This window comes from Tachyglossus aculeatus, chromosome 23 (genome assembly GCF_015852505.1).
Source record: "Tachyglossus aculeatus isolate mTacAcu1 chromosome 23, mTacAcu1.pri, whole genome shotgun sequence".
Classification (NCBI taxonomy): domain Eukaryota; kingdom Metazoa; phylum Chordata; class Mammalia; order Monotremata; family Tachyglossidae; genus Tachyglossus; species Tachyglossus aculeatus.
The window spans coordinates 39,790,764-39,813,222 of NC_052088.1; the positions used below are offsets into that span (position 1 = coordinate 39,790,764).

A 22,459-nucleotide genomic window follows, 5' to 3' on the forward strand; every position below is an offset into this window, starting at 1 on the left:
TTATAGAGCACTTACTGTGTGCAGAGCACTGTACTAAGCGCTTGGGAAGTACAAGTTGGCAACATATAGAGACAGTCCCTACCCAACAGTGGGCTCACAGTCTAGAAGGGTTGCCGTCGGGCCCCGCTCCCCGGGGCTGTGCGAATGCCTGGGGGAACCCCCATCGGACTAAGTGGCAGCGGACCCCGGCCCGGAGGCCCGGAAGCAGCCAGGATGTAGCAGAGGCCAATTTCACACACCAAACCGGGCAACCCTTGGCAGGACGCCTGAGAAAAGCCCAGGTCGATGGGAGCCACCAAGGCAGCCACACTGTCGGGTCAAGAGAGGACCGGGCGCAGGTCGGCCGCAGAACCCGACCTCGGTGCCCCTCCTCAGCGTTGCCGGGGAGAGGAACGGCCTCTGTCTCCCAGTCTCACTGTTCTTGAGCAGGCGGGATGGCTGAGTCCACACAGAGCCACAGCCCCTGGTGTTGGCTCTGTCGCCAATCCACCACATGACCTTGGCCCAGCCCTTATACTTCTCAGGCCCGTCAGCCTCTCCGGGGAGGATGCTGTGAGACAGACCAGAGATATGTGATGGGAGGGTGGATATGGGCAGGGCGCAGGCTGCCGCTATTCTGCATGATCTACCCGCCGCACTGAGAACCAAATGCTTGGTGTCGAGCCGAATGGAAGCCAGGGGCCCCCACCGGAGGCTCGGGGGCCGTCGGCTGGACGGGTTCGCGCTGCTGACAGTCGAGCCCCCAAGCTGAGGAAATATGGAGGAGCACTTGAGGAAGCTGGGGGCTGTACATCAGGCTGGGGCAGAATGGCCAGGGTTTACGATTCTTCACTGGGGTCACTGCTGCTGCCCTGCTTACTCACAGCGGCAAAAATTCAAGCAGCTGTTGGGCCCGGATCCTGGGAGAAGTCACCGGGGCTGAGGAGCAGGAGAAGGCGGACGACCAGATCGTATTGGACTGGACCGGACAGATGGTGATTTTACTTCCAAACAAGGGTGATACTGTCTGCACAAGCCACATAAACGGTAGCAGGGCTGTTGAGTTGGATATTTTGGTGCTGGGCGGTGCTGGGCTCGGGGAAGTAATTTAGGAGAGCTGGGGGCAGAAGGGGCACAGCAGGGGGGCAGGAAGGATGTGATGGGGGTTTACGGGGTGCAATGGGGGAGATGCAGTGCAATCAGAGAGACAGATGGGGTGGCAGTTGGATTCCCTGGTCTAAGACCAGGGCCTGGATTTGGGGGACTCTGACCTGACTGAGCTAGATCTGATGCCTTAAAAACAGCTTGAATCTGGCCGGGGTTTTCATTCTGCCAAAGCACTTTTCCGTCAATCACCTCATTTTTGTCCTCACAAACTCTGGGGGAGAGTATTGGCATCCTCACTTTACATACGAAACCGAGGCCCAGGGAGGTTAAGGAGCTTGCCTGAGGTCACACAGCAGGCCAATGGCCTAGACCTAGAGGTAGAACCTGGGTCTTCTGATCCCTAGCCCTATGTCCTTTCCATTACACAATGCTCCCTGCCCTAGCTTCCTGTCCCCCGAATCATGTTTAAAATTCAGGATTAAACCTCCCAAATAAAATGAGATTTTGTTCATTTTTTTTTTTAACATCTTAATGGCCAGAGAGGGTTCGGGTTGATTGGCAAATTCCCCCCGCTTTGGCCATGGCCGACGAGTCGGTTCCGTGGATTCGTGTGATGGGAGTTCCAACCTCACCACCTCCATCACCGGGGTGGCCAGGGTTGCAAGCCTGGGACATTGGGACGGTTTGGTCACAGTAGACTTAAGCTCCTTGTGGGCAGGGATCGCATCCACCAATTCTACTGTACTGTGCTTTGCTAAGCTCTCAGTACGGTGCTCTGCACACAGCAAGTGCTCAATAGAGAAGCAGCATGGCCTAGAAAAGCAGCGTGGCCCGGGATTTAGAAAGGCCTGGGTTCTAATACCAGCTCCATTACACATCTGCTGTGTGACCGTGAGTCATTTAACTTCTCTGGGCCTCAGTTCCCTCATCTGTAAAATGGGAATAAGACTGTGAGCCCCACATGGGACTGTGTCCCACCTGATCAGCTTGCATCTACCCCAGCACTTAGTATAGTGCCTGGCACAAAAGTAAGCACCTAACAAATACTATAAAAAAAAATACAATTGACTGACTGATTGGTCCCCCAATCTGGTAAAGCACTCAAGGATCGCAGGATAAACAGCTCCACGGCAATGCAGACCACCAGCTCACCAAAGTGCTGACCACCTTCAGCATTAGTGAATTAGAGGCCCTTCAAAATATACAGAACCTTCCAACGGGCCAAGACACAGCTCCTCCCCATCCCCCCCCACCCTACCTCCTTCCCCTCCCCACAGCACTTGTATATATGTTTGTACAGATTTATTACTCTATTTACTATTCTATTTATACTCTATTTACTACTCTATTACTATTCTATTTATTTTGTTAATGATGTGCATCTAGCTTTACTTCCATTTATTCTGATGACTTGACACCTGTCCACAGGTTTTGTTTTGTTGTCTGTCTCCCCCTTCTAGACTGTGGACCGTTGTTGGGTAGGGACCGTCTCTATATGTTGCCAACTTCCCAAACGCTTAGTACAGTGCTCTGCACACAGTAAGTGCTCAATAAATACGATAGAATGAATGAATGAATGAACTGGTAACCAGAGCCAGGAAACCGAAAAATCACTGGGTCCTGACAGCCCGGACAGCCTACCTGCTGAGATCTGCCGGCACGTGGGGGAAATCCAGCCCAGGCACGCCCACTGCCTTTTCCTCAACACAGAGACCATTGAAGAAACGCCACAGGAGGTCAAACATACCATCCTCACCACTGCCATCTTAAACCAGAAAGGCACCCGCCCAGATAGTCCCCTGTAGTGAGGCATCTCGTCACCCCACATCGCTCGCAGGACCCCAGCCACAGTCTAGCTGAGTCGGCTGCTAAGGAGCACCGGCACCCGGAAGCTCCCGGGATCCCGGTGCGGCTTCGGGCTCTGGGGTGGTCCAGTGGGCTTGACCTCTGCCACATGGCCATTAGGAGAAAAGTGCGGGGAGCGGCCCCGGGCCCTCTCCCTGGCTGCTGTGGATGCTGCCAGGCCCTCAGACCCCGCCTGGACCCCCACATCACTCGCCCGGCCACATCTGGCTGCTCTGGAAACTTCTCAGAGTTGGAGAGACCACTCAACTCACCACGGCCCATCGCAACTGACGGGCGGCTGAGAGGTCAGGGGCCCTGCTACCCCGTGAGCCCCTGCTCCCGCAGCTTTCGGCCTTCGCAGCCCCACCTCAGACCAGTTAAAAACCAGCAGGGCGCAGGTAGCCCCCGACCCCGAGCCCCACTTTACCCTCTCCCGAGCCTGCCGGCGCAGGCCGACCACGATCCGGGAGAAGCTACCCGCCGGCCACTCACCCTCTTCTTGCGCTTATCCTGCTCCGTGGGCGGCTCCTCCTCCTCCTCCTCACTGGCTTTGGGCTCCTCGCAGGGGGACATGAGCATGCAGCTGAGGAGGACAGAACGTGGTCGTTGATGCGAGCGGGGCATCCAGGACTTGGAGGAAGCCCACCCGCCGCCCCCCGCCACAGACACACTCCCTAACAAGGGGGGCCCAGTGGACCCTAACCTCTCCCGCCCTTGGCCTCAGCCTACAGGGATGGCTGTACCCTCCTGATCCGACTCTGGCTCGGCAGGGCCAGCCCACAGCGGCCGACCACCACCTGACACAGCCAAGTGTCCTCCCGCCAGGAAATTGTCAGCCTGAGGGCCTCCATCCCATCTCTAACTGACACCATAACTGACCTCCCGAAGCTCCCTCCTCATATCAGACAGATAACTGCTCTCCCCCACTTCAAAACCTTACTGAAGGCACATCTCCTCCAAGAAGCCTTCCCCAACCAAACCCTCTTCTCTTCTCCCATTCCCTTACTTGCTCCTTCATTCATCCTCCCTCCCTTCCCCACGGCACATATGTACATATCTGTAATTTATTTACTTATCTATCAGATATTAGTGTCTGACCGTGAGCTCTTTGCAGACAGGAATGTGTTGTTATACTGTAGTCTCCCAAGCGCTTAGTATAGTGCTTTGCACACAGTAAGCGCTCAATAAGTGCGATAGAATGAATGAATGATGCTGAAAGCGGCTCTCTAGTGTAAATGCAACAGAGTGAGATCATCCCTGCAGGCGGCGGTAACCACCGTAGCTGAGTGGGCCGGTCCTCGGCACACTGCGGTAGCTCCAACCTGCCCAAAACAGCCGCTTGGAACTCACACGCTCGCTTTGACTTCCTGTTTGGCGGGGGTGTTCCTGGAGTCAGACACCTTGGCTCTGTTTCAGGCAGCATGATTTAACAACAGAAATCCCAACCTTGACCATTTTGGTTTCTTTTGAGGACAGATTTCTTCTTCTCCCACTCTCTTCTGCCTTGCCCTCTTTACTCACCCTACCCATGGCCTCAGAGCACTTTGGTACATATCCGTAATTTATTTATATTAATATCTGTCTCCCTCTCCTCAAGACTGTAAGCAAGGGATGTGTCTCCCAACTGTTTTACTACTCTCCCAAGCTCAGTACAGTGCTGTGCACACAGTAGGTGCTGAATAAATACGATTGTTTGAAGGATTAATGCTTTTGATGGCTCCAATTACCATCATTCAGCTGTCTGGGAACAGAGGGAGAAGCTCTTACCAAGTGCGAAGGGGTCAAAGGCCAGGGCCCCAGGTATTGGTCCATTGGGCCTTTCTTTCCTTGAGGCTGACTGGGTGTCCGATTAACCCAGCCTGAGAACCCAGGTCCAGCTTCATTCATTCATTCAACCGTATTTATTGAGCGCTTACTGTGTGCAGAGCACTGGACTAAGAGCTTGGGAAGTACAAGTTGGCAACATAAAGAGATGGTCCCTACCCAACAGCGGGCTCACAGTCTAGACCCATGGGTCCTCCTCGGGACCCATGATGGGGTAGCTGCTGGGTCTCGTCCATTGCCCCCAGTTCCTATCAACGTGTTCAGCGTTCAATTAACGGTATTTTTTGAGCACTTACTATGTGCAAAAGACTGTACTATGTGCTTGGGCCAGGACAATTGAACAGATTTGAACTTGGAACACGTTTCCTGCCCACAAGGAGCTTACAGTCTAGAGAGGTGGCTCTCCTGAGCCCCAACCAGAGGGGGACGAGACTGGTGACTGGTTTCTTTTCTACCCTCTTTTCTTTTCTACCCTCTTTTCTTTTCTTTTCCCCCTCCTACCTCACCTCCCTTCTCTCCTTCTACTGCCCAGCCCGCACCCTCCACTCCTCCACCGCTAATCTCCTCACTGTACCTCGTTCTCGCCTGTCCCGCCATCGACCCCCGGCCCACGTCATCCCCCGGGCCCGGAATGCCCTCCCTCTGCCCCTCCGCCAAGGTAGCTCTCTTCCTCCCTTCAAGGCCCTGCTGAGAGCTCACCTCCTCCAGGAGGCCTTCCCAGACTGAGCCCCTTCCTTCCTCTCCCCCTCGTCCCCCTCTCCATCCCCCCTTCTTACCTCCTTCCCTTCCCCACAGCACCTGCATATATGTATATATGGTTGTACATATTTTTTACTCTATTTATTTATTTATTTATTTTACTTGTACATTTCTATCCTATTTATTTTATTTTGTTGGTATGTTTGGTTCTGTTCTCTGTCTCCCCCTTTTAGACTGTGAGCCCACTGTTGGGTAGGGACTGTCTCTATGTGTTGCCAATTTGTACTTCCCAAGAGCTTAGTACAGTGCTCTGCACATAGTAAGCGCTCAATAAATATGATTGATTGATTGATTGATTTTCTATCCATACTCCACAGTGCTGCCCAGATTGTGTGACCTCGGGACCTATTGCGTGACTGTGTGATCTGGGGACCTATTGTGCCCCGCCCCGGGGTGAAAAGTGAGAGGTTCCCCCTGGGGCTGGGTCGAGATGGCTAATGGGACTGAGAGGAATGGCAAGAGCCGGGTACAAGCAGGGCTACAACCACTCCCTTCTCTGGGCAAATAAGGGGAGACCCAGGAGCCAAATGATCCCACTTCCTAGCTGCTCTCCTTCAGTGTGAGCATGGACCTGCAGGCTGCCGGGAGGGCAGGCCCCGTGGCTCCTTGTCCTGGAGACAGCCTCCCTCTCTAGATGGAAGCTCGTGGGCAGGGAATGTGTCAGTTCATTTTTATATTGTCCTCTCCCAAGCATATAGTACAGTGCTCTGCACACAGCAGGCACTCAATAAATACAATTGACTGACTGACTCCCTCCAACCCCCTCACACCCCATTCCAGTCAGGGAACGCTCGGTCTGGTGAACTAGAAGGAAAAGGGGCAGCCACAGGATCAGCCTCTGTTTACGCCTGCCTTCACACAACCCTGATTTCCAACAGGGTTAGGAAAAAAAAACCCACTTATTTTACGGTAATGGCATTCAGGATGGCAAAGATCTAGAAGTAAATCTTTTTGGTGACCAAATATACCAATACTATTTTGTCCAGCGACATAGACAAACCCCTCTTTCCTAAAGCCGCGGGTTTCCTGTGGCCTGACTTATTATGTTTAGGGACTGAGGCTCTAGAGAAACTTGGCAGACATCCGCCTCAGGCATCAGACTGCTGGAAGAGAAGTAGCTTCTCCAGGAGTACGTCGCTGGTGCCCAGTGGGCATCCACTGGGGGTACCACATTGGGGGAGGGGGAGACGGAGGACGGTGGGAGGCCACTTACTCTCTGTAAGTTCTTGTTTCGGGATCTTCCGTCATGACGTCATGCAGGCCCTCCACGGAAATGTTAACGATGCCACAGAATTTATCCTGGATGACACTGCAACACACAAAAAAACCAAATCCAGTCATGTAGAATACCGACAGAGGCCATGAGCTCAAAACATTCTTCTCTGGAGAACCAAAACGAGACTTAATTCTGCAATCCTCCTCCTCTCTTCCTCCCTTCAAGGCCCTACTGAGAGCTCACCTCCTCCAGGAGGCCTTCCCAGACTGAGCCCCTTCTTTCCTCTCCCCCTCGTCCCCCTCTCCATCCCCCCATCTTACCTCCTTCCCTTCCCCACAGCACCTGTACATATGTATATATGTTTGTACGTATTTATTACTCTATTTATTTATTTAACTTGTACATATCTATTCTATTTATTTTATTTTGTTAGTATGTTTGGTTTCGTCTCCCCCTTTCAGACTGTGAGCCCACTGTTGGGTAGGGACTGTCTCTATATGTTGCCAATTTGTACTTCCCAAGTGCTTAGTACAGTGCTCTGCACACAGTAAGCGCTCAATAAATACGATTGATGATGATGATGATGACAAGTGCGGTCTGGAGTCTTACGTGAGAGAGGATTTACCTTTCCCAGAGCACGACCGCTGAGCAGCGGACCACGGCCGCTTCCCGCCGGCGGGCCTGGGACTCGGGACTGGTGGGAAGCGGGGGGGATCAGAGGTAAGCCCCCACTAGACTGTAAGCTCTTAGGACAAGGAGCACGTCTGCCAACCATATGGGACTGTCCATGCACTCGATTCAGAGCTCCGCATACAGTACGCGCTCAATCGATGCCATCGTTTCAATTGACTGGTTGAAGCCAATGGAAATGGGGTACACTAAATGAGTTCCCACCCCAATGGCAGGCCCGTACCTTCTCGCCGGCCTCCGACACGGAAGGAGGAGAGGCAGGAGGTGGAAAGGCTCACACTCTCTCGCCCCAAGAGACCAGCGGAGCCACTAGAGCAGCCCGCTCCTCCCGGGACCCCCGAAACAGTGATGGGGCAAGGCAAGGTGGGGAGCTGAGACGGGACGATACGCCTCCAGACTGTCAGCTCACTGTGGGCAGGCAATTTGTCAGTTATACCGTCATACTGAACTTTACAAGTGATTAATACAGTGCTCCGCACACAGTGAGTGCTCAATAAATACAACTGACTGACTCCCGTGTGGGCCTCTTTACTGGTCTCTCCGCCTCTCGCAGGTTTCAGTCCGGATCACACTTCCTCAACGCTGCTGGGCCCATCTCTCTCCACTCCACTCCCTCCTCCCCCAGACTCCACTGGCTTCCCATTTCCCTCTGCAGCGTGGCTCAGTGGAAAAGAGTGAGGGCTTTGGAGTCAGAGGTCATGGGTTCAAATCCCGGCTCCACCAGTTGTCAGCTGTGTGACTTTGGGCAAGTCACTTCACTTCTCTGTGCCTCAGTTACCTCATCTGGAAAATGGGGATGAAGACTGTGAGCCCCACGTGGGACAACCTGATCACCTTGTAACCTCCCCAGCGCTTAGAACAGTCCTTTGCACATAGTAAGTGCTTAATAAATGCCATCATTTTTATTATTATTATTACCTCCTGACTACTGAGATCTCTCCTCCAGCCCTGTCCATCTCTTCACCCACCCTGCCCCCCAAGCTGCAACTGGCACTCGGCACCACTAGTCTGCTGTGTGACCTCGGGGAAGTCACTTAACTTCTCTGTCCCTGTTACCTCATCTGCAAATTGGGATTAAGACCGTGAGCCCCATGTAGAACAGGGCCTGTGTCCAACCTGATAAGCTTGCATCTACCCCAGTGCTTATTACAGTGCGTGGCACATAGTAAGTGCTTAACAAATACCATTAAAAAAAACAATCCTCCCAAGCTCACCTAACTGTACTGGGCTCATGGCTGTCCCATATTTGACTTCTTGTTCACACCAATCCCCCTGCCCAGAACTCCCTTCCCCTTCAATTCCACCGGCTCTCCTCATCCTCTTCCAGGAAGTCTTTCCTGATTAATTGCCAACCCCCAAACCTTGCCAATCCAGTCACCCTTAGGACTTGTGTGTGTTTGTGTGTGCGTGTATACCTCTGTGCTCAGCCCTTCCCTGCACATGCATAATCAATCAGTACAATTCAGTTAGGCGTCCATCTCATCCTAACGGGTACTCATGCCCCTTACCTGACCTGCCCACGTCCTTCCTCCTGCTCCCATTAGTGGTATACAATTACTGTCTGTCCCCACTACTGGCCTGCAAGCTTCTTGAGGGCAGGGACTGGGTCTACTAAAACTACCAGTAGTTTTAGTTTTAGTTTAGGGGAAGCAGCGTGGCTCAGTGGAAAGAGCCCGGGCTTTGGAGTCAGAGGTCAGGGGTTCCAATCCCGGCTCCGCCACTAGTCAGCTGGGTGACTTTGGGCAAGTCACTTCACTTCTCTGTGCCTCAGTTCCCTCATCTGGAAAATGGGGATTAGGACTGTGAGCCCCCCGTGGGACAACCTGATAACCTTGTATCTCCCCCTGCGCTTAGAACAGTACTAGGCACCTAGTAAGCTCTTAACAAATTGAACTGAATAAATGAATGAATGAACAAATGCCATTAATATTACTATTAATAAATATGATTGAATGAGAGAGGCCTTGTAACTTCCCCGGCGCTTAGAACAGTGCTTTGCACATAGTAAGTGCTTAATAAATGTCATTATTATTATTATTACCATTCTCTCCCAAGGGCTCAGTCCAGTGCTCTACCTCCAGGAGCTCAATAAACATTACCGACGGGTGTTACCGGGGCCGGGCGAGGAGGGAGAAGGGGAGAGCAGGTCAGAAGGCTAGCTAAGCAGAGTCCACCGGACTCTGTCCAGCTGAGCAGGGCAGGGCGGACAGGGCAGGCAACCCACATCCTCAGCCCAGTACCAGGCACCTCGGATATCCATGCGGGCCAGCGGCAGAGAAGTTCCAGAAGCCGGGATGGAATCAGGCGTGGCCAACCCCACTGCCACCATGTTGGAAGCCCACCTTGTACAGCTGGGACGGGGACCACAGGTGGACAGGTGGAGGTCAACTTGTGCCACAGACGTGGACGGGGTCAATCAATCAATCAATCAATCATATTTATTGAGCGCTTACTGTGTGCAGAGCACTATACTAAGCACTTGGGAAATACAAGTTGGCAACATATAGAGACAGTCCCTCCCCGACAGTGGGCTCACAGTCTAGAAGGGGGAGAGAGAGAACAAAACCGAACATATTAACAAAATAAAATAAATAGAATAGTTATGTACAAGTAAAATAAATAAATAAATATGTACAAACATATATACAGGTGCTGTGGGGAAGGGAAGGAGGTAAGATGGGGGGGTGGAGAGGGAAATGATGGGGAGAGGAAGGAGGGGGCTCAGTGTGGGAAGGCCTCCTGGAGGAGGTGAGCTCTCAGTAGGGCCTTGAAGGGAGGAAGAGAGCTAGCTTGGCGGATGGGCAGAGGGAGGGCATTCCAGGCCAGGGGGATGACGTGGGCCGGGGGTCGATGGCAGGACAGGCGAGAGCGAGGCACGGTGAGGAGATTAGCGGCAGAGGAGCGGAGGGTGCGGGCTGGGCTGGAGAAGGAGAGAAGGGAGGTGAGGTAGGAGGGGGAGAGGTGATGGACAGGCTGGAAGCCGAGGGTGAGGAGTTTCTGACCTGGACCATGGGGATGGTTGTGGGGGGGGGGGGGGGGCGTCAGTTCTGACCCTGAAGGAATCCCAGGTGTTTGTATTTCAATGCGGCCCTTCAGCCACAGCCCCTTCCTCCCAAACCGGTCACGACCGCTGCAGTCAGCTCGAACCTCGGAGGCGGGAGATAGGGGCGCCCGGCTCCCCATTGTCTAGACTACTCTGAATCAGATACCAACAACTTGGGCCGCCCGGCTGAGGAAGCGGGGTCAGGGGCTGGGGCTCAGGAGGTAGAGGATCAGGACCCACGGGGATTGGGCAGGAAGGCGGAGAGTTCACTGCCTCGGTTTCCCCTCTGAGGCTGAGGAGCAGATGCTGCCGGGAGTACTGATGGGGGGACGGAGGAGAAGGAAAGGAAGGAAGGGAAGGAAGGAATGAAGGGGCGTGGCTCTGCACGGTATTTCAAGCTAAAGTTCAAGTTCTTGGGGCTGTTCCTCAGTGATTTGCCACTGGAAAAATCCTCAAGCGGCAGCATTATCTTGGCCAGAAGAGATTGGAGCTGCTCCCCTTATCCCACTGTTCCTCGGTTTGCTGGGGGGGGGTGAGTGTGTGGGGAAGATGGGATGGACAGGCCCCTCCCGCTTCCCAACAGTTCCTTAGTTTGCCGGTGGCCGGCAAGGGGCTGTTTGTCACCTCCCGGGGCTCTGGCTGGGTTGGAAAGGGGCCAGCCAGGAAAACTGAGCAACCACTAGCCTCATCCTTCCCTGGCTCTTCAGAGCAAAGTTTAAACCAAAGTCCACTTCCTTTCCCAGAACGCTCAAGGCCAACGCTGACACGATTCTGCCTTTTCAAACGGAAGGACTACCTTGTGTGCACAGCATTTCTCCATCTGGAACCGGGGAACCGCACTGAGGAGCAGAGGGTCCCTCAGGCTCTAGACACCTGAGGTATGGAAGGAGGCTGCTGCCGTGAAAGAGCTTGTAGAGGACAAGGAAGACCAAGGGTGCAGAAGATGGATGCTAAACACAAAATGCTTCATAAGTACAAATAAGTATAATCGTTTATGGAAAAATAGAAAAAAAAACCAAAGCTGCATACCACAATGACGACTTGTGAAAAATCAGAAAGCTTCTTGGTAGTTAAATGGTAATTAATGGTAATCCCCCCCTTTTAGACTGTGAGCCCACTGTTGGGTAGGGACTGTCTCTATATGTTGCCAACTTGTACTTCCCAAGTGCTTAGTACAGTACTCTGCACACAGTAAGCGCTCAATAAATATGATTGATGATGATGATGATAATTCACGAGGACTCCACAGGCATTCAAAAGGCAGTATTCAGTATCGTATTCCTGTCCACAGAGCTCTGCATTAGGCGCCTGCTGTGTCACTGCTGCTTGCGGAACAGAATGTGCAGTAAAAGACGTAACGCCTGCCCTCAGAGAGCCGATGGTCTAATGGAGAGGTGGATAGAAATAGATGAAAAGCAGCGTGGCTCAGTGGAAAGGGCACGGGCTTGGGAGTTGGAGGTCCTGGGTTCGAATCCCGGCTCTGCCACTTGTCAGCTGTGTGACCTTGGGTAAGCCACTTAACTTCTCTGTGCCTCCGTTACCTCATCTGGGGATTAAGACTGTGAGCCCCACGTGGGACAACCTGATCACCTTGTATCCCCCCAGTGCTTAAGAACGGTGCTTCGCACATAGTAAGCACTTAACAAATACTGTCATTATTATTATTATTATTACGAGAAGCCCGGCTCTGCCACTTGTCAGCTGTGTGACCTTGGGTAAGCCACTTAACTTCTCTGTGCCTCAGTTACCTCATCTGGGGATTAAGACTGTGAGCCCCACATGGGACAACCTGATCACCTTGTATCCCCCCACTGCTTAAGAACGGTGCTTCGCACACAGTAAGCACTTAACAAATAACGTCATTATTATTATTATTATTACGAGAAGCCCGGCTCTGCCACTTGTCAGCTGCGTGACCTTGGGTAAGCCACTTAACTTCTCTGTGCCTCAGTTACCTCATCTGGGGATTAAGACTGTGAGCCCCACGTGGGACAACCTGATCACCTTGTATCCCCCCACTGCTTAGAATGGTGCTTCGCACACAGTAAGCACTTAAAAAACACCGTCATTATTATTATTATTATAATTACGAGAAGCCCGGCTCTGCCACTTGTCAGCTGCGTGACCTTGGGTAAGCCACTTAACTTCTCTGTGCCTCAGTTACCTCATCTGGGGATTAAGACTGTGAGCCCCACGTGGGACAACTTGATCACCTTGTATCCCCCCAGTGCTTAGAACGGTGCTTCCCACACGGTAAGCACTTAACAAATACCATCATTATTATTATTATTATTACGAGAAGCCCATAATTAGACAGATTGGAGGGATCACCATTCGGCCTTGGGGACTTAATCCCAGCTACCTCATCCCTGGCCGGAGGAATGGAGCGCAGGACGGTGGCCGTCCCCACCCGACTGTGCGAGACGCTGGCATGGCTGGACGGGCTGAAGGGACGACCCCCACCCCGGCATGAGAACTGGGAAAATGGGGAACACAGGGAATGGGAACCAAAAGGAGCTGCCCGGTAATGGTGAACCCAACACATTTCCTGGCTCCCGGGGGGCTGGATTTCAGCTGGGCTGGGCTGGGCCTGTCAGCCAATTTGGGACTCGGCGGGGGGATCATCATCAATCGTATTTATTGAGCGCTTACTATGTGCGGAGCACTGTACTAAGCGCTTGATGAGGGGGGATGAGGTGAGAGGACCCATGAGGCTGCTGCCTGGGGCTAAGACCGCTTTTTTCCAGAAGTGGGAAATCAAAAGGCACTGACATGGCACACACTTTTACAGTTGGAGCAAGAGTGACAGAGAGCAGGGGTCTCTGGGGAGTGGGGGTGGCGGCTTTCACACAGGAAAGCAGCTGGACGCTGCAGGGCAACAACCGCACATATTCACGGGCTGGATGGACACCTGTATATATGTATATATGTTTGTACATATTTATTACTCTATTTTACTTGTACATATCTATTCTATTTATTTTATTTTGTTAGTATGTTTGGTTTTGTTGTCTGTCTCCCCCTTTTAGACTGTGAGCCCACTGTTGGGTAGGGACTGTCTCTATATGTTGCCAACTTGGACTTCCCAAGCGCTTAGTACAGTGCTCTGCACACAGTAAGTGCTCAATAAATACGATTGATTGATTGATTGATTGATTGGGGGATTTCATGGATGGCTGGCAGCCCTGGTTCTGGAACCGGCGGGGCTTGGGCGGGACCCTGGCTCGCACTGTCCAACACGCGAGCAGCTGCTCCAATAGCAACCTTGCCACAAAATGGATAAATCCCACCCCCTCAGAAATTCATTCATTGACTGAATCGTATTTATTGAGCGCTGACTGTGTGCAGAGCACTGTACTAAGCTCTTGGGAAGTACAAATCTCAAAATTGTACATATTTTTTCTACTTATTTTATTTTGTTAATATGTTTTGTTTTGTTCTCTGTCTCCCCCCTTTTAGACTGTGAGCCCACTGTTGGGTAGGGACCGTCTCTATATGTTGCCAACTTGTACTTCCCAAGCGCTTAGTACAGTGCTCTGCACACAGTAAGCGCTCAATAAATACGACTGAATGAATGAATACAAATCGGCAACATATAGAGACGTTCCCTACCCAACAACGGGCTCACAGTCTAGAAATAAATATGATTGAATGAATGAATACAAATTGGCAACATATAGAGACGGTCCCTACCCAACAACGGGCTCACAGTCTAGACATACAAACAGGGCACGTGTTTTGGGAGCATGACAAAGCGGCGTCTCAGTTTTGGAGGAGGGGGTAGGCCGTCTCCCCCGTGATACATTAGAAAAGAAAATGGCTTTGAAGGGCCACCATCGACCCTCTGTTTTTCAACGTGGCGACTCCTTTCCGTTAGGCTGGTGGCAAGAGAACTGAGCCTCGGCAGAGAGAGCCTAGAGCTGACTGTCATGAGCACACACAGACATACACACACACACACATGTATACACACAACCCTGATGTGAAATAAAAACAGGCTGACACCTTAACAAGAACTGTGACTCACGGGGTCAGAGTTTACGGTTTACTGTCGGACAATGACATTTCTAGGCACTACAAAGAAGTTCAGCTGGCATTTTTCACTCCAAAACAAATGTGCCTGGACACACTAACACACTGTCAGGCAATACAGGATTAGGTTGTAACTATCCCCGAGTTTCAGAGAACTCCGATGGGTTTTTTTGGCCCCCTTTTAGCAGTAATGGGCGAGACTCACTGTAGTGAACGCTCAGGAATACCTCTGAAGCAAGAGACTTCAGTGCTTAGTACAGGGTCTGGCAAATAGTTAAGCACTTAATATCATTAAAAAAAGAGAGAGAGACACATTCCCTGCCCACCAGGGGCTTCCACTCTGATGGAGGGCTGATGTCCTGCTCCAGTCTAACCTTTCAGCTAAAACACAAGGCCCCCAAGCCCCACACATAGTTTGTTTTCCCGGTGCCGCCAACAGCCACACACCGCCCTTGTCCACCAATTTCTAAGTGGGTTCACAAAGTTTCTCCGAGAGTCTACACTTCGGGCACGCACACGGACAGGAACCTCAGTCGGCTGGTTGTCTTCATGGGGGCGGAGGGGAAGCATGAGATGGTGAAAGAAAGGTGACGGCATGACGTAATGAGCCCAAGGATGCTGCCACGCACACACGCGTGAGGATTCACAGACACACAGAGACGCGCTCATCGGCAGAGTGGTCGTGTGGGTCAAGACACATTGCTGCCCTGCAGGAGCCTCCAGCCCCACAAGGACACTGTGATGCAGGAGGAGAAGCCCCTGGGGAGGGTTGTTTGTAGATGGGGGTGGGATGTGCTCACAGGGGTGGAGGCTAAGCAGCGACCCACCTCGCCAAACAGTCGCACAGTAGGGGATGGTTCCCCGCCCTTTTCCCACCACCCAGGACCTGCGCCCGGGAGCAAGGTATGGATGGCCGGAAAACTCACAAGTTCCCAAACCGGGGTCGGAGGTCCACACTACCCTGAGGGTCTGCTAGCCGACACGCATCCAGGTTGGGCTTGTGGACTTTGGCGCAGATACTTTCTCCCGCATCACCCCCGCCCGGGCAGAGCGTGCGGGCCGCTTTAAAATCCATCCTCGGGCACCTGTGTTGAAGGCCGCAGGCCCGGAGGCAGCCGCGGTCACAACACCGAATGCTCACAAAGGATGACCTGCGTCAGGCTGCCGGGCGGCTCGGGGAGCGGACTCCGCTCGGAGTGCGGGGAGTCGCTCTGACCCGGCCCCGGCCCACGGGGTCCGGCTGCCTGGTACACGCTGTAGTACTCCAGCCTGCTTTCTGCCAGCCTTTCGGAGTCCCGCGCCGCCCGCGTGAACCGAACAATCCTATAGAGCAGGCCGAAGATGGCCAGGCAGGCCGCAACGAAGAACACAAGCAAGATGTCAAAGGCCTGGCTCAACCGGTCCATCTCCTGGGGGCAGAGCGGGGGCGTTTGGTGTGGGGCGGAGGAGGGCGTGGGTGTACAGTTGGACTCGCAGGGGGCACCCCCCGGCAGGGCCCTGCCCTCCTGTTTGGCCAGGTCACCACGGCGGGACCGTGTCGGTAGCGGGGAGGATGGGGAGGGCCAAGGATGACTACCCAGCAGGTATATGTCTGGTCGGAGTGCCCCGGAAGGGGACGGGAAGATCCTGGCCTGGAGAGCCCGGCGGCTGGAGGTGGCACTGTTCCAGGACCTCACGGGGAGGGTTTCTGTATCCCGCACCCGCATTAGGGGAGCGGCACGGGGACGACTATGACGGTGTTGGTACTCCCGGGACCGGGACAGGGCAAAGTTTGCAAAGCGGGTCTGCTTCGCTCGCCCCGCAGGGGAGCCCCAGCAGCAGCTGCTGGTGGGGACGGCCGTGGCCGGCAGCCCCCGCCGCAGCCAGGGCAGCCCACAGTTGCCGAGCCCCGGGCTGACCCCCGCCTGGCACAGAGCCAGTAGAGACACGGGGCCAAGCACACCGGCGTGTAGTACGGTGAGCCCGTTGTGGGCCAGGTCAAGGACCCGCAGGGACACCCCTTCCCTGCCGACAGTGCTGATGATCCCATTGCTGCCCTGCTGCAGGCTCATCAGGAGGTGCAACCGGAGGAAGGGGCCTGAGTCCAGGCTCTCCACGCACACGCGGCTCAGCACCGATCGCTGGTGGCACCTATGCCCTATCCGGACCTTGGTGCCCACCGATCCGAGGCATCCTGGCTGGCCCAGCCCGCTGAAGGCCAAAGGGAACATAGCCCGGAGACGGGCGCGGGAGAGGTGACATGGGCACTTCTGCGCCAAGAGGGTGTTGGGTGCCACCCGGGGTAAAGCACTGACAGGCAGCGATGGGCCCCGGGGGCTCCGCAGGTGGCGGCCCGCTGTGCTAGACACCCTGGAAGTCCTGTCGCTTGCCAGACCGATGGAGTAGAGGTGAGCCAGCCCCCAGCAGGCTCCAGCCCCGAGGATGGTGAGGAGATTTCCCTGAAGCACCGGGTGCTGGAGTGAAATGAGGCCGCTGGATAACCTCTGGGGAACCAACGCTATCCGCTCAGAGTCCCGGGCCCACGTCCGCAGCTCCGAGCGCCCCTCAGATGCTCCCGGCTCCGAGCGCCGTAGAAAGTTGACATCTAGATTTAGGTGTCTTGGGTTGTCCGGGTGGCCACCCATCACCCCGGTGCTACCCAGGTCCAGCGCTGCCCAGACCATAAGTCCTCCCCGCCAGTCTGGGCTCCGGCGGCACAGGGCGGGTCCCATCAGGTGGATGTGGTATGCCTCGCGGGGGACGGTCTTGGGGGTGCCAGAAGGGCTGGGGTCCCGGCAGCGGGGGCTTCTCCCCATGTAGTGTGGGCACGCTGATAGGGAGCTGAACGATCCCGGCCAATGCGCGATTAAGAGTAAACAACTAATCTGCAGGTGGGGCAGGAAAGGTGGCAGACCGCATAGGGCCCCAGGGCCGCCCGTCAGGCTCCTCTCTGTCATGGCTATTTGGGGCAGGGAGAAAAGCGCGGTGGTTAGTTCGCCTGCCCAAACATCCTCTAAGCACAGGCCCTCCGTGGGTCTGGGCTGAGCAGCTGGCCGGATCCGATTTGTACCCTCCTCCGACGCGACACCCGGGGATACCAACTGAACTCCTTGAGAACTCTGCTTGCTGATGCTTGGTTCCCAGCGGCCGGCGAGAGTCCTTCACCGGTGAGAGTCACCGGCTGCACACAGCTCAGAGCGAAGGGACCGTGACGGAGAACAAGACTGAGATAAATCCTTCAATGACCACCAAGGGTGACCAATCTCACCTTGTAAGCGACTCAAAACTGGGCCTCGATGGTTATGGAAGGAAGGAACGAAGGTATGGAGGTCCAGGGGGAGGCCATCGATGCTCATCCGTAAAATATCCCGGTTCGTCCCGAGGGCTAGCTGTGCCGTGGAACTCCGGCTGGCACCACCAGCTCAGTTAAAGCTGGAAGTCCACAGTGCGTCTTTGGAGAAAACGAGAAAACGTCCCTCCTGGCATCTGAGGGGTGTCACCTCCCCCAGCTCACCCGGCCTGCTCACGGGCTCAACGCAGGGGCAGGGGAGGGAGACGGCCGGTCCTAAACTCCAGCCGTGGGCCCGCAACACTCGCGGCTTGTCACACTGTCCGCGTGGTTTGCTCAGGAAACGCTGCTCTTCCCATTTTGTCCCTGGCTGGGGGCGGGGGGGGGGGAAGAGGTCGCGGGGGGAAAAGAAGTTACCATGGATACAGGAAACTGAGGGGCAGGAAGGGAATTTATTTGCGTTCTAGAATTCTTGTTGGAAAGGAAATCTCAACAACTTTTTCAAGAGATTGCAGAAATCATTCCAGAGGGCTTAATGGATGACATTTAGGTGTGTTTTACATTTGCTCCAAACCAAATTGAGATGCTTTCTTTCTTTCATGCATTCATTCAATCGTATTTATTAATCACTTACTGTGTGCAGAGCACTGTACTAAGCACTTGGAAAGGACAATATCCCACGCTGAACTATGGATCATTCTCTTTTCATAAAAGAGGAGTCTCAAAAGCAACCATTATGAGCCGCTCTGGTGACAGGGTGAGAGTCAACCCCCGTCGCAGAGCTAGGCATCAGTTCTACAACCTTCTACCCTAAGCAGGAAACCCTGGTCAAGCGATGTTCACAAAGACCCCGGAACCTACGGACCCCAACGCTGGGCTATGTGCTCACTAGCCACAATCCCTCACAACGAGGGAACTGGCAGAGTGGGTCATGATGATGATGATAGCATTTATTAAGCGCTTACTGTGTGCAAAGCACTGTTCTGCGCGGGAAGGCCCCAGTGGCCAGACAGGGGCCGGGTGAGGGTGGAGGGGAGACGGCCTGGGCACTGCCAGCCTTCTCAGCTCACCCACTGTTTGTCCCCAAGTGAGCAACAACTTGTCTTCCTTCCAGTGGAGGTCACAAGGCCCCGCCTAGAACCCTTCGGGCAGTGGGCACCAGGCAGTGTGACCAGCCCTCTCTCATTCAATCATATTCATTAATAATAATATTAACGGCATTTGTTCATTCATTCATTTATTCAATTCAATTTGTTAAGAGCTTACTAGGTGCCTAGTACTGTTCTAAGCGCTGGGGGAGATACAAGGTTATCAGGTTGTCCCACGGGGGGCTCACAGTCTCAATCCCCATTTTACAGATGAGGGAACTGAGGCCCAGAGAAGATGTGTATATAGCTATAATCCTACTTATTCTGATGGTATTGACCCCTGTTTACTTGTTTTGTCGTCTTCCTCCCCCTTCTAGACTGTGAGCCCCTGTTGGGTAGGGACCATCTCTATATGTTGCCGATTTGTACTTCTCAAATGCTTAGTACAGTGCTCTGCACACAGTAAGCGCTCAATAAATACGATTGAATGAATGAATGAATAAATGAAGTGACTTGCCCAAAGTCACACAGCTGACAACTGGCGGAGCTGGGATTTGAACCCATGCCCTCCGACTCCAAAGCCCGCGCTCTTTCCACTGAGCCAAGCTGCTTCTGGCAGCTTCTGATTCTAATTCTGATTCTGCTTCTGATACCTGAAAGTCAAGGTATCCCGCCTGATCAAAAGTGCAGGTGGCCGGAGCGATGGGAGGGGAGCTGTAAGCTTTTCTTGGATGAGCGCTGGCCGGCGAGGTGTAAGGGGAAGCCAGGGATTCATCATCATCAATCGTATTTATTGAGCGCTTACTATGTGCAGAGCACTGTACTAAGCGCTTGGGAAGTACAAATTGGCAACATATAGAGACAGTCCCTACCCAACAGTGGCTCACAGTCTAAAAGGGGGAGACAGAGAACAAAGGCAAACATACTAACAAAATAAAATAAATAGAATAGATATGTACAAGTAAAATAAATAAATAAATAAATAAATAGAGTAATAAATATGTACAAACCTATATACATATATACAGGTGCTGTGGGGAAGGGAAGGAGGTAAGATGGGGGGATGGAGAGGGGGACGAGGGGGAGAGGAAGGAAGGGGCTCAGTCTGGGATGGCCTCCTGGAGGAGGTGAACTCTCAGTAGGGCCTTGAAGGGAGGAAGAGAGCTAGCTTGGCGGATGGGCAGAGGGAGGGCATTCCAGGCCCGGGGGAGGACGTGGGCCGGGGGTCGATGGCGGGACAGGCGAGAACGAGGTACGGGGAGGAGATTAGCGGCGGAGGGTGCGGGCTGGGCCGGAGAAGGACAGAAGGGAGGTGAGGGAGGAGGGGGGCGAGGGGATGGACAGCCTTGAAGCCCAGGGTGAGGAGTTTCTGCCTGATGCGCAGATTGATAGGTAGCCACTGGAGATTTTTGAGGAGGGGAGTAACATGCCCAGAGCGTTTCTGCACAAAGATAATCCGGGCAGCAGCATGAAGTATGGATTGAAGTGGAGAGAGACACGAGGATAGGAGATCAGAGAGAAGGCTGATGCAGTAGTCCATACAGGATAGGATGATCAATCAATCAATCAATTGTATTTATTGAGCGCTTACTATGTGCAGAGCACTGTACTAAGCGCTTGGGAAGTACAAATTGGCAACACATAGAGACAGTCCCTACCCAACAGTGGGCTCACAGTCTAAAAGGGGGAGACAGAGAACAGAACCAAACATACCAACAAAATAAAATAAATAGGATAGAAATGTACAAGTAAAATAAATAAATAAATAAATAAATAAATAAATAAATAAATAGATAGAGTAATAAATATGTACAACCATATATACATATATACAGGATGAGAGCTTGAATGAGCAGGGTAGCGGTATGGATGGAGAGGAAAGGGCAGATCTTGGCAATGTTGCGGAGCTGAGACCGGCATTCACAGGTAGCCGCAAGATCGCCGCACCACAGCGGGCGGGGAACCCACTTCTGGGCCCTGCCCCGCCTTACACATCTTTGCTGCTGCTCGTCCTTCCCCTACCCCTCTCCTGGTCCGCCCCTGCCCCTCTTTTGCTGGGTCTGATCTTCCTGCCCGGTCTCCCGGGCCCAGCCCCAGCTCCCCCGGCTGGGCCCCCACCAACCGGTTCCCCTGTCGCCAACCTCCCGGGTCTCCCGCTGGCCGCCATCCTTCTTGCTCCCCCTGAGCAAAATCCACACAACCCCCGCGGTCCATCCCGTCCATCCCCTCCCACCACGTCACCCGCTCTCCCGGGGCATTTGGAAATCCACGCTTCCGCGTGGCTACAACCGAGCTCCCGAGGAGAGAGGCTGTTTTGCAAGCATCCCTGAACAAAACAGGGGAAAATAAATGTCTGTCGTCTGTGGTGGATATTGGCCCGATTACTCATCTGTTAAATTATTTAACCGCAAGCACCGAAAGCCGCAAAGAAAAGGGAAAAAAATCCATTTGTATCGTTTCCAAAGCAGCCACTGTGGGAGAAGTGGAGTTCGGTCTCTTCTAGCAAGGAACACGTCTCTTCCCGAGCAATACTGAAATCCGTTTCGATCGGGAACAGCTAGGGCACCCGAACAAAGCCTTCCCAGAGACAGAGAAGCCTGAACATACTCAGTCTCTAGACAAAGATCACAAAAATAAATGGTGTCATTTTCCTTATCATAATCGGTTTCATGATTTTCCCAGCCATATCTTCCAAAAACTTTCCATTTCCGTTCTATACAACCCCTATCGGCTTCGCACGTAGTAAGCGCTTAACAAATACCATCATTATTATTATTATTATTATTATTACTATTGGAACAATCAAGTCCGGGAAACATTCAGTCGACCCCTCCCATAACCCTACACTGAGGCGGAAGCCCTGTGTTGGGCGGGGGCTTCTCTGCACAGGCTCGACAACTCATCCCTAAGCATTCTGGAAAAGATGCAGAGCTAAAATAATTATAACAACGTATTATTTGCGAAGTGCACACTACAAGCCAAGCACTGCGCTCAAGGCTGGGGAAAATACAATATAATCAGGTCGGACACAGTGCCTGTCCCATCTGGGGCTCACACCCTAAGGCAGTATTGTCTATTGTAAAGAGCTTGGGCCGGGGAATCGGAGGACCTGGGTTCTAATCCTGACTCTGCCACTTGCCTGCTGTGTAACCCATAGGAAGCACGTCACTTTTTTGGGACTCAGTCTCCTCACCTGTCAAATGGGGATTCAATCCCTGTTCTTCCTCCTCCACAGACTGTGCACCCAATGAGTGTCAGGGACTGCGTCTGACCTGATTATCTTGCATCTACCCCAGTGTTTAGTACAATAATGGGCACATAGTAAACACCCAGTAAACAAATACCATCACTTTTATTAAGAAAATGCTGGTTGAATGTTCAACAGCTGCTGATGAAAGGCATTGTACTGGGTCCAAGTTGTATTCCCCCCAACCTTACCTCTGGCAGTAGCAGTGGCATGTGGAAGCTAAAATGCAAGCAAGCAAGGAAATAGGTAAGACAGACACACACACACAACCATCACACACCACACGCTCCCAATCCCAAACTTGTCTGTTGTGTGACCTTGGGCAAGACACTTAATTTATCTGTGCCTCAGTTACCTGATT

The 22,459-nt window shown here is 53.1% G+C and overlaps 1 protein-coding gene across 1 annotated transcript in view; it reads right to left on the reverse strand.

The window, feature by feature from the left end:
• The window catches only part of IPO11 (importin 11), a 178,806-nt gene that overhangs the window by 13,421 nt on the left and 142,926 nt on the right, over nucleotides 1-22,459 (reverse strand). Inside the window, exons 28-29 of the mRNA XM_038765718.1 lie at nucleotides 6,728-6,823; nucleotides 3,424-3,514 (exon numbers count right to left, since the gene is read on the reverse strand). Of these exons, the coding sequence (XP_038621646.1) occupies nucleotides 3,424-3,514; nucleotides 6,728-6,823 (187 nt within the window). The remainder of the gene's footprint in view (nucleotides 1-3,423; nucleotides 3,515-6,727; nucleotides 6,824-22,459) is intronic.